This window comes from Cervus elaphus, chromosome 19 (assembly GCF_910594005.1).
Source record: "Cervus elaphus chromosome 19, mCerEla1.1, whole genome shotgun sequence".
Taxonomy (NCBI): domain Eukaryota; kingdom Metazoa; phylum Chordata; class Mammalia; order Artiodactyla; family Cervidae; genus Cervus; species Cervus elaphus.
Genome location: NC_057833.1, coordinates 44,908,472 through 44,920,407, shown reverse-complemented (window position 1 = coordinate 44,920,407; position 11,936 = coordinate 44,908,472). Strand labels below are relative to the sequence as shown.

At 40.4% G+C, this 11,936-nt stretch overlaps 1 protein-coding gene across 4 annotated transcripts in view; it reads left to right on the top strand.

Annotated features, from left to right (window-relative positions):
* Positions 1-10,979: 10,979 nt before the first annotated feature.
* ATP13A4 (ATPase 13A4) overlaps positions 10,980-11,936 on the top strand; it is a 116,043-nt gene continuing 115,086 nt past the window's right edge. For 2 of the 4 annotated variants that reach the window (XM_043875340.1, XM_043875336.1), the window contains exon 1: positions 11,128-11,380. In XM_043875340.1, coding sequence (XP_043731275.1) covers positions 11,318-11,380 — 63 coding nt within the window. In that variant the 5' untranslated portion in view covers positions 11,128-11,317. Of the gene's footprint in view, positions 11,004-11,127; positions 11,381-11,763; positions 11,840-11,936 lie in introns of those variants that run through there. The other 2 variants (XM_043875338.1, XM_043875339.1) reach the window with 2 other exon arrangements.

The window sequence follows — 11,936 nt, the reverse complement described above, 5'->3', positions numbered from 1 at the left end:
AGAATGATCTCTGTTCATTTCCAAGGCAAACCATTCAATATCACGGTAATCCAAGTCTATGCCCTGACCAGTAATGCTGAAGAAGCTGAAGTTGAATGAGTCTATGAAGACCTATAAGACCTTCTAGAAATAACACCCAAAAAAGATGTCCTTTTCATTATAGAGGACTGGAATGCAAAAGTAGGAAGTCAAGAAACACCTGGAGTAACAGGCCTTGGAGTACAGAATGAAGCAGGGAAAACACCAGCAAAGTTTTGCCAAGAGAACACACTGGTCATAGCAAACACCCTGTTCCAACAACACAAGAGAAGGCTCTGCACATTGACATCACCAAATGGTGAACACCAAAATCAGATTGATTATATTCTTTGCAACCAAAGGTGGAGAAGCTCTATATAGTCAGCAAAAGCAAGACCGGGAGCTGACTGTGGCTCAGATCATGAACTCTTTTTTGCCAAATTCAGACTTAAATTGAAGAAAGTAGGGAAAACCACTAGACCATTCAGGTATGACCCAAATCAAATCTCTTATGATTATACAGTGGAAGTGAGAAATCGATTTAAGGGACTAGATCTGATAGACAGAGAGCCTGAAGAACTATGGATGGAGGTTTGTGACATTGTATAGGATACAGGGATCAAGACCATCACTGAGAAAAAGAAATGCAAAAAAGCAAAATGACTGTCTGACAAGGCCTTACAAATAGCTGTGAAAAGAAGAGAAGCGAAAAGCAAAGGAGAAAAGGGAAGATATACCCATTTGAATGCAGAGTTCCAAAGAATAGCCAGGAGAGATAAGAAAGCCTTTCTCAGTGATCAGTGCAAAGAAATAGAGGAGAACAATAGAATGGGAAAGACAAGAGATCTCTTCAAGAAAATTAGAGATACCAAGGGAACATTTCATGCAAAGATGGGCACAATAAAGGGCAGAAATGGTATGGATCTAACAGAAGCAGATGATATTAAGAAGAGGTGGCAAGAATACACAGAAGATCTATACAAAAAAGATCTTCATGACCCAGATAATCACGATGTTGTGATCACTCACCTAGAGCCAGACATCCGGAATCTGAAGTCAAGTGGGCCTTAGGAAGCATCACTATGAACAAAGCTAGTGGAGGTGATGAAATTACAGGTAAGCTAACTCAAATCCTAAAAGATAATGGTGTGAAAAAGCTGCACTCAATATGCCAGCAAATTTGGAAAGCTCAGCAGTGGCCACAGGACTGGAAAAGGTCAGTTTTCATTCCAATCCCAAAGAAAGGCAATGTCAAAGAATGCTCAAACTACTGCACAACTGCACTCATCTCACATGCAAGTAACGCTCAAAATTCATCAAGCCAGGCTTCAACAATATGAGAATCGTGAACTTCCAGATGTTCAATCTGGTTTTAGAAAAGTCAGAGGAACCAGAGATTAAATTACCAACATCTGTTGGATCATCAAAAAAGCAAGAGAATTTCAGAAAAATATCTATTTATGCTATATTGACTGTGTAAAATCCTTGGACTGTGCAGATCACCACAAACTGTGGAAAATTCTGAAAGAGATGGGATTACCAGACCACCTGACTTGCCTCCTGAGAAATCTGAATGCAGGTCAAGAAGCAACAGTTAAAACTGGACATGGAACAACAGACTGGTTCCAAATAGTAAAAGGAGTACACCAAGGCTGTATGTTGTCATCCTGTTTATTTAACTTATACACAGAGTACATCATAAGAAACACTGGGCTGGATGAAGCATAAGCTGGAATCAAGATTGCTGGGAGAAATATCAATAACCTCAGATATGCAGATGACAGCATCCTTATGGCAGAAAGTGAAGAAGAACTAAAGAGCCTCTTGATGAAAGTGAAAGAGGAGAGTGAAAAAGTTGGCTTAAAGCTCAACATTCAGAAAACGAAGATCATGGCATTCGGTCCCATCACTTCATGGCAAATAAATGGGATACAGTGGCTGACTTCATTTTTCTGGGCTCCAAAATCACTGCAGATTGTGACTGCAGCCATGAAATAAAAAGACTCTTGCTCCTTGGAAGAAAAGTTATGACCAACCTAGACAGTGTATTAAAAAGCAAAGACATTACTTTGCCAACAAATGTCTGTCTAGTCAAGGCTATGGTTTTTCCAGTGGTCATGTATGGATGTGAGAGTTGGACTATAAAGAAAGCAGAGGGCTGAAGAATTGATGCTTTTGAACTGTGGTATTGGAGAAGACTCTTGAGAGTCCCTTGGACAGCAAGGCGATCCAAGCTGTCCATCCTAAAGGAAATCAGTGCTGAATACTCACTGAAAGGAGTGATGTTGAAGCTGAAACTGCAATACTTTGGCCACCTGATGCAAAGAATTGACTCATTTGAAAAGATCCTGTTGTTGGGAAAGATTGAACTGTGAGGAGAAGGGGATGACAGAAAATGAGTTGGTTGGATGGCAATACCAGCTCAATGGACATGAGTTTGAGTCAACTCCAGGAGATGGTGATGGACAGGAAGGCCTGGCGTGCTGCAGTCCATGGGGTCGCAAAGAGTCAGACATGAATGAGTGACTGAACTGAACGGAACTGAACTGAACTCCATCTCCAGCAGGGACCTGTTCTGAATTCCCACCAGGAGGCTCAGCCCTGTCCCTGGGTCATCCCACAGTGGGGGTACCAAACCCAGACCAGCCTCACTCTACACCAGGAGCTCCAAGTCACACTACCCACCAGTCTGACCAGAGGCAGTGTTCCTGATTGAGACAGAATAGGATGGTCAAATAGTTAGCTTAGAAACCCCATTAAGGAATTGTAGATAGGGAAATTTAGGGGATTGAGGAAACCACAGTAGGAATACTGATCACTCAAGAAAGTAATGAAAAAATTCTGAAACAATGTGGGCTTGCTTGACTCATAAGGCAAAACAAGTCACTTAGTATCACAGTCAGATTGGCTTGCTTAATGATAAAATCAAGGTAACTTGCTTAGAAGACAAAACCATGCAACAGAAGCAGGAGACATAACCTAAAACAAACAAACAAACAAAAAAACTATGGTGGCATGAGACCTATATCCTCCTGTGAGCTCAGTGAGCTGGTAACACCCTAAACGTGTTTTTTGGCCCCAAGACATGTTCTTTGCACCATGCAACCAAAACAATAAAACAATAGTAGAAAATAAGGACTACGACCTGCCCTGTGGTGTCATCAAGTTAATGACCCCCAAAACAGGCTCTGTGTACACAAAAAATAATCACTTATGGGAAGGTGACTTTTCAAAATGAAAGACCCTCATTGCACTGAGACTTGAAAATATTTTTTCCAAAGTGCTATGACAAACCTAGCCTGACCATACAGGGAGGGACAAGCAAACTTTCCTTGCTCTACGTGGTGGAGGAACTGATGATGGAAATGTGATGTCTACTCAAAAGAGACCATGAAGACCTTCTCTTCCTTCCCTCTCTTCCTCTGATCATAAAAATGTAACTCACTGAGTACCCAGGGCAGCAAAACACTTGCCTGCCTACTTGTGAACCTTGCAAGAATCCTATTCTAATAAATCACTTCTTATCTATTACTTTGTCTCTTGCTGAATTACTTTCTACACTGAGACATACAGGACTGTGGGGCCAGAGCTCTTTGGAGCCCTGGAAATGACACCTAACAATTTCACTCTGATTCTGCTAATTGGGCTTCTGTCTCATTCCCAAACGTAAGATCCCCTGTGGGTACTACTGTTCCACAGTTCCTGTTTGGCAGCCTACCTCAAGCCCCAGATCCTTCTTAGGAGTAAGGACTAGGCTTTCTCTTGCCAGGCTCCTACCCAGAATTGGAACATTCCCCCAGGCTCAAAGTCTCTGGCTGGGCTTGGCCACTAGAGAACAAACTCCTGGAGCCAGCTTCCTGTTTGGATTTCCAAGTATCACCTACCCCATGTTCCTCACAGCTGGACTTAGCTACTTTTTGGAAACATTTCCACTTCTGTCTTATGGCCTCCTTTCTATGGCCAACTGCTCTTCTGAGCTGTAGGCAAAGATTGCCATAAGACAATTGGCTAGATTGAGCTTCCTTTGTTAGCACCTGCAAATTCATCAGTTTGCCAAGTACAGATATCCAGTCCATTGGGTATGTTCACAATCCTTTCTATTCTGCCAAAATCAGTAATTGGATATATCCTGCAATTCTGTGATATGGTCATGGCTCTATCCAGTTAGTGGATTCTGCAAATGTTCTATTTAAGTTGGACTTTCCAAATGAAATCCTTTTTTAAATATACTGGAGAGACTGTTCAAAGAATCCTATTCTGATTCTTTTGCAAAAAGTGGGTAGCATTATGGTGCAGTGTAAGGTACCTTATGGGCTTCCCTGGTGGCTCAGTGGTAAAGAACCCACCTGCAATGCAGGAGACACAGGTTAGGAGTATCTTCTGGAGAAGTGTCTTCTTGAGAAGATCATCTGGAGAAGGAAATGCCAACACACTCCAGAACTGTTGCCTAGGAAATCCCACGGACACAGGAGCATGGCGGGCTACAGTCCCTGGGGTTGCAAAGAGTCAGACACGACTGAGTGACTGAACGACAATAACAATAACAAAGTACCTTATATAAGACTCAAGTTCTTTATTTGAGGCCCACCTCTCATAGATTGTGACCTCAGAAAATCGTTATACAGTTTTCTTGGAACTTTTTCTTCATCTGAGAAAAAATGAAGGTAATTTAGTAATTTCTAAGGTCTAGTCTACTTGTAAAAATCTATGGTTCTTAATAATTCTACCTTAGCATGTATGATTTTGCATATTCAAAATTTCTGGTTAGAAGTTCTCAAAAGTAAGTACACTGGCATGAAGTTTCTGCCTGGGGATTTACTCTTTTGGCTTCCATTTTTATAGACTGTCCTTAAGGACCCAGTATTGTCCTAATAGTTGCCAACTGAGATACACTTCACAGAAGAGGAGCTGCCTTACCTCCAGAGAAGAGTTTTTCATTTTTGAAAACAACAGAAAGCCAGGTGGTTGCTTCTGAAGATGGACCAATAGGCCAAGTCACCCTAAGGAAGGTCAGAACCTGATGCCAAGCAATGATATTTGAGAGCAATACTTCTGAGAAGTAGAGACAGTGGTAACCTGCTCTTTTCTACTGTAATTAATGGGGAGTCCCTGTATATTTGTATTAGACTCTTTCATCTTAGGGTTGCTAAATGTTTCATAAATGAAATTAATTCAATTAAACTTCACAGCGCCACTTTGAGGTAGGTAATTCCTCTTTGGGACCTCACATCTATGCTTGCTACGATGTCATGCGCAGATTATACGGTAGTGCAGATTAGGACAACTAATAATAAGATGAGTTTAGATAAAGTTCTAGAGTTAAAGGTCTCAAGCGCTTTGCAAGTAAGCAGACTGGAGGAACGAAGACTGGAGACGAAGCTTGAGGCAGCTCATTGCCAATGATGACAAGCAGAGACATCACGCTCATTTTGAGTTCCACCTTATATTGAGGACACATGACCCTGAACTGGTCTTTGTGACCCCTTTGTGACTCAGCTCCTAGAGCTCTCAAGTGGGGGCAGTAATATGACTCATCTCCTTACTTCACAGAGATGTTGCAAGGAATAGTGTTTGTAATCTGCTGTGGAGTTCTCAGATGAAAGGTGGAGGTTAATATATGATGAAACATGATTACCACTTATCTTCACACCATCTAAATGGGTTAGGATGTGAAGAAGTCACAGGCCCAGAGTCCTGGAAGAAACTGGAAGTGTCATTATTTCTATTTTGCAACCATTACATACACCCAAAGAGGGTGAGAAATAGAGCAGTGGACATGTTCCTGAGATAAATGAGAGCAAACTGGGACACCAGATCAGCAAAGTGGCAGCTATATTTTGGTTTTCTTCTTTTTTTCTTTTCCATTCTTATTTGAAATGGAGTATTTGAGAGGGAATGGCTGAAGCAACATCTCCTCTTGGGAATTCCTCTCAATTCTAAGTTATCAATATATAAATATGTGTATTATTCAGATTCCTAAGAATGGGCTCACATGTATGTTTTTCAGTGGGCCTTTGCTTTCAGTCTTTGTCAGTAATGATTTCTCTATCTCTCCATCCATTTGTCTAGGTTGGCATGGAGCTTCCTACCTCCATGAAGTCTTTTTGTTCTAACCCTACCTGAACTTTCTCTGCCACTCTTTTGTAATTAGCACTTGTTTTGGAATTCATATTTTGGTGTTTGTCTTGCTTCTTAATGACTTAGCTCTTCCAAGGTATATTAACTCACATTCTTCATCTAGTACAAGTTGGCATAATGAAGTGAATCAAACAAGTGTTAAATAAATGAATGAATGGTCTCTGTTAGAAAAGTGTCAATATTTGAATTCAGATCACACCAAACCCACATCTGCTGCACTCACCATGTCATATTATGCTCTGTGAGGCACATCCAGTGGAGAAGATATTTCAAATGGGTGATATTAAGGAAAAGAGAGACTGATTTAAATAATAAAACTTTTAACTCCTTGGGTAAATTCTAGGGAGCATAATAACTGAATTGTATGATAAGATGTTTAATTTTGTGAGAAATTCCCAAAATGTTTTCCAAAGCAACTGCACCATGTTGCATTCCCATCAGCAATGAAACCTTCTCCTGTTCCACATCCTTGCTGGTATCTGGTGTTGGCAGTGTTCCAGATTTTGGCCATTTTAATAGGTGTATAGTGATATTTCATTGTTGCTTTAATTTACAATTCCCTGATGGCATAATCAAATGAGGTGATTATAAATAACAAACACAAAAGTTATTTACTTAAATTATTTCTTGATTAATTAGTTCAGCCTTGATTATTAAATTCCTTGTTCCTAAACATATGTCTCCACAAAAACCTGCACATGAATGTTGATAGCTGCCATTCTCATAGCCAAAACTTGGAAGCGACCAATATGTTGTTTGGTAGGTGAATAGATAAATAAACTGTGGTACATCCAGAAAATGGAATAATATTCAACTCTAAAAGAAATGAGCCATCAAGACAAGACCGGAGAACTAATGTGCATATCACTAAGCAAAAGAAATCAATTTGAAAAGGCAACATATTGTATGATTCCAACTATGTAACATTCTAAAAGCAACACTATGGAGACAGTAAGAAATCAGCCATTGCCTGAGGTCATCGGAAAGTTAGGGATGAATAGCGGGAGGAAGGAGAATTTTTAGGGCAGTGAAGCTATATGATACTATAGGGGTTAAAACTCACAGAATGGACAACGCCAAAAGTGAATTCTAGTGTAAACTGTGGACCTTGAGTAAAAATGACGTGTCGGTGTAGGTTTAATTGGTAACAAATGTACCATTCTGGTGGGGAATGCTAATGGGGTAGGTAGGACGTATATTTTTAAAAAAGATATGAAAAATCTCTGTACCTTCTGCTTAACTGTAGTACAAACCTAAAAATGCTCCAAAAAAGTCTATTGAAATTTATTTAATGTTAAATTGTATTTAATAAATAATAATTAATTTTCAAACAATGTTGTAAAAGGAAGTACATTTAACTTAGAGGGTTCAAAAAATCTTTCTATTATCTAGAAAGACTGAGTTATTTTAGAACTTGTTTATTTAGTGGTTCTTGTAATAGTCAAGTACAGGTTGATCAAGGAAAATATGCATATTTGTGATGCTAGTTTATTTTCACTGATATCATTACTTACCGTATTAAGCTCAGACTCAGGCCATTCAGGTAATGACCTTAATCTCTATTTCCTGCCCTCTCTCACTCCCTTTTTCTTTCACTCACACCTTGGTTGCAGCAAAGGTGATGGATTAATTCAGGACCAGCTTGTGTGTTTCTCCTGATGGCTCCCTTGCTTTAGATGCTCTTTCCTATGACACACTTCCAGTCTAAGCCCCAGCAACTCCATCTATTGAAGCTTTTCCTATCTGACTTCAAGGTCCTTCTCAAATACTTCCTTCCCGAAGAGGCTCTCCTGGTCATATAGATTTAATATCTCTCAGAAAGCCCTTAGATTATGCCAAATGAACCTGTAGTGTGAGGCGAGCAGAAGTAACGCAACTTAGATTAGGAGTAGGCCTTCCTACTATCAGGTAGCTTTCGCTTAACAATGACCACTGTTTGCCAATTAGGACCAATTAGCTTTCACCAATGTTTGCCAATTAGGAAATTAGGAGGGGCGGAAACCCCCAGGAAAGTCCCGTTCGCGCAAAAGTATTGACCAATGAAATTGCTTTGCAAACGTGTAACCAATCCGCTTCTCACCCTATAAATTTGTGTAACAGCTTGGGCTCGGGGCTCTCTGACCCGCACTACTGCGTTGGTTGCGGGTGGAGAGTCCTGGCTCCAGTCAGTAATAAACTTCCCTTCCTGCCAGTTGCATTGTCTTGGAAGCCTTCTTTCTTCCCGCTCGGGGATTCGGACATCAGGCATAACAGTAGAAGTTGTATTAACCTGATAATGAGGATCGTGGATTGGGAGAGCTGCATTGCCATGTCCAAATACTCGCGCATCACTATTTATTTTCTGTGCTGGCATTTCCCAGTCTACTAAGGGGGGAAGGTCCAGAATAGTACTGACTACAGAGGTCGCTGTCAGGATTGTAAATATGTGTGTAAAATGCTCAGAATAGTGCCTGGTATGTGGAAATGTTCTGTAAATGTTCTGTTTCCTTTTCATGGAATATAGCTCCGTTTCTAGGTACACTCACGCTTACAGACCAACAGTACTAGACAAGGAAGGAGGCTGCCCATGAGTCATGTGGGTTGTAGAGGCATTTGGATATTTTACCATTAGAACTTCTGGAGGGATGTGAGGAAACTCATTGTTTCAAAGTCCTCAGTTCTCCTGGACTATGTCATTGAAATGATTTTCCACAGACTCCTGGTTTTCAATAACATTTTTTTTTTTACATTCTTAAGGACCGATTTTGCTATTCAAGTTGGGCTTAAATATTGCTATGGCATAATCAGATCTGTTTAATGAGGTTAAATTTGTGTGCAGTTTTTCCTGAAATTCCTAATTAATTACACACTCATCTTACACCCACAGTGGCACATGAATTGCCAAGTGTATTCAGGAACCCAGTCAGAAGCAAAAAGTGCAGGAATTGCCAGTTCTAGACAACAGAATGAAACACTTGTTTCTCACTTGCCCACTAGCACTGGTATAATTTTACCACATCATGTACAAACATTTCTCAATCCTCATAAGTTGAGATAAAGTTTGAAGTCTCTTAAATATTTACACGACTCTTGCTAGAGCTCTAAAATATTCACTTACCCTTTTTTGAGATATAATTTTTTGTTGTTGTTGAGATATAATTCACATTTATAAAGTCTACCCTTTAAAAAGTATACAATTTAGTGAGCTTAGTATTTTCACAAAGTTTTGATGCCATAACCACTATCTAATTCCGGAAGATTTTCATCCTCCTAAAAAGAAATCTCATACTCCTCATATTTTGATTTTGTGATAAAATGTTTTATTTATGTGGTTAAGTTGCACTAATCATTTTTAGAAACTCAGAGAGCTACATGTATGTATAAATATAGTAATCAATATTATAATAGGCTATTTTTTAATGCTTATCTTAGTGATACTTTGCCATTTTTTCAATGTTTTACACACATGCACACACTTCAGTCTTTGACTTGCCAGGATTTTTCATATCAGGTTGGTGATATCAGTGCCAACATTTGTGGGTAGCTTGAAGGAGAGTGGGTGGACACATTGAAGGTAAAAACAACTCTCCTTTATTGAACACACACTGTTTCCCAGGCATTACCCCTCACACAGGAGGTAAGTTCTATTGCTATCATTTTTCATTCTACATGGGAGCAAATAGAGGCTTCTGGAGCTTATGAAGCTTGTTATCCCCACATGGCATAAGTAGGAAAGGCCAAATTTGAACCCAGGCCCTCCGAAGAGGGTGACAGAGAGTGAGACGGTTGGATGGCATCATCACTGACTCAATGGACATGAGTTTGAGCAAACTCTGGGAGATAGAGAAGGACAAGGAAACCTGGTGTGCTGCAGTTCATGGGGTCACAAAGATTCATAACTTAGTGACTGAACCTCCAAAGTCAGAACACTTGCCCTTAAACACTGTGCTCTAGTGATTGATGTTAAACTGAATGTCTAGCTTAATTATAATGACAGTCCTTGATCAGAGCTGTACAACATGCTTCCCCAAGCCCCCATTCAATTCCTCCAGTTATTGGTTGAGAAGAGCCAGCTTCTGCAGGTTAAATGCTTACAGTGAGGCTAGCACAGATGAGCAGCTAGATTGCTTTTTTTTTTTCTCTTTCAGAGCAGACATGAATGTGTGTTCCTTCCACAGTACTGGGACTTCTGACAGTTATCTTAGACTTCTAGTACAGCTCTCAAAATAACTAAACATCTTTTACCACATTTGTTTGTGTATTTGAATCCTTACATCAGTTGGAGGATTGCAAATATGACTTGATTTATATATGTTGTCTCTGTGCTCTAATAATGTGTGTTGAATGAGTGTGTGAAAAAAATTTAAAAATGAGTCTAGACTCCTTATGAGTTCAACCACCGGTATTTTATTGAGAGGAGACTGCATGGAATAGTTTGATTATATGTGTGTGTGTGTGTGTATATATATATATATATATATATTTTTTTTTTTTTTCTGCAAGTTTCTCAGAAAAGTAAACTGAATTCCACATACTCATTGAGTGGAATATTTTTTTTATGCACACAGAGAAATGTGATTTCAAATACTTTTGAAGACGATTAGTCACAATTTTTACCTTTTGTGAGCAAAATGAATGAAGATCCTATTAAAAGTCGATGGATTAGGGCTTTCATGAATCAAATGAAATCTGCAGCTCTGTTAGCTTCCCTCCCACACAGCTCCTTAGCATCTGTGAAGGAATCTGGGAGTCCTTGTGCCTGTGCCCCACTCCTCGGAGAGGTCCTGCCAACTCTGCATTGTCCCGCCGGATTTGCAGTCAGATGTCTTGGGCTGGCAGGCACTGTGCAGGCAATGAGTTCTTTCCCTGTAAGTTGGGTACAAAAAGACCAGCATGGGAGCAGCCTCCTCTGGGACAGCGGCTTAGAGAGAATGCAGTTAGCCAGGAGCCGGCAGAAATTCCTCCAAGCAGAGGGTGGCTCGTGGGAGGAGTTCAGTTTGCTAAGTACTGTCATTTGCTGAGAGAAGGTGTGTGCTCCAGAGCGAGTTTTAACCTGGAGGATTGTTAACGCGTTAACTCTTTCAGTCAGCTGGAGAGGGAGAGCGGCGGTGGCTGGGCGTGTTCAAACTCAACCTGGACGCATCTGTTCCGGAAGGTCAGGGAGGAGTGGACTCGCTTTTCCATGGGGGACCACTTTGAGAAGGGCCAGCACGCTTTGCTCAATGAAGGAGAAGAAAATGAGATGGTAAGATTCCAGCCACATTCCACCTCTTTCCATTTCCACTGCCCAGCCTCCAACACTCACTCACACACACACACACGCGCACACACACTCACACACACACACTCTCACATGCTGACATGCTTATACACACTCATACACACAAACACATGCTCATACACACACTTCTCTGCGATTTGATTCTGGTACTATGTGAGAAAAGACAAGGTACAAGAAACCTTCCTTTCCCATAAATGTAACCTCTGACACCAGAAATCTGGTAGGCTTAAAAATATTGTATTCATTTTATCAAGAATGTTTTGAAGTAGAATTGAAAGGGAGAGAAGTACAATGCCACTTTATGATTTGTTTCGAGTCTCATCAGTATAGCCAGTTCTGGTCAAAACCTACTAATTTCAGCAAATCCCTGATGTTGGGAGCAGTGTATTTCCTGATAGGAGAAACTAGCACATCTTCAGTGAGGTAAGAGGGCAGTGGGGTCCTGACCTCCTTCTCTGCTCACATATCTGTGTTCACAAAGATGTCTGGGCAGAAAACACATAAAAACGTTAACAATTAT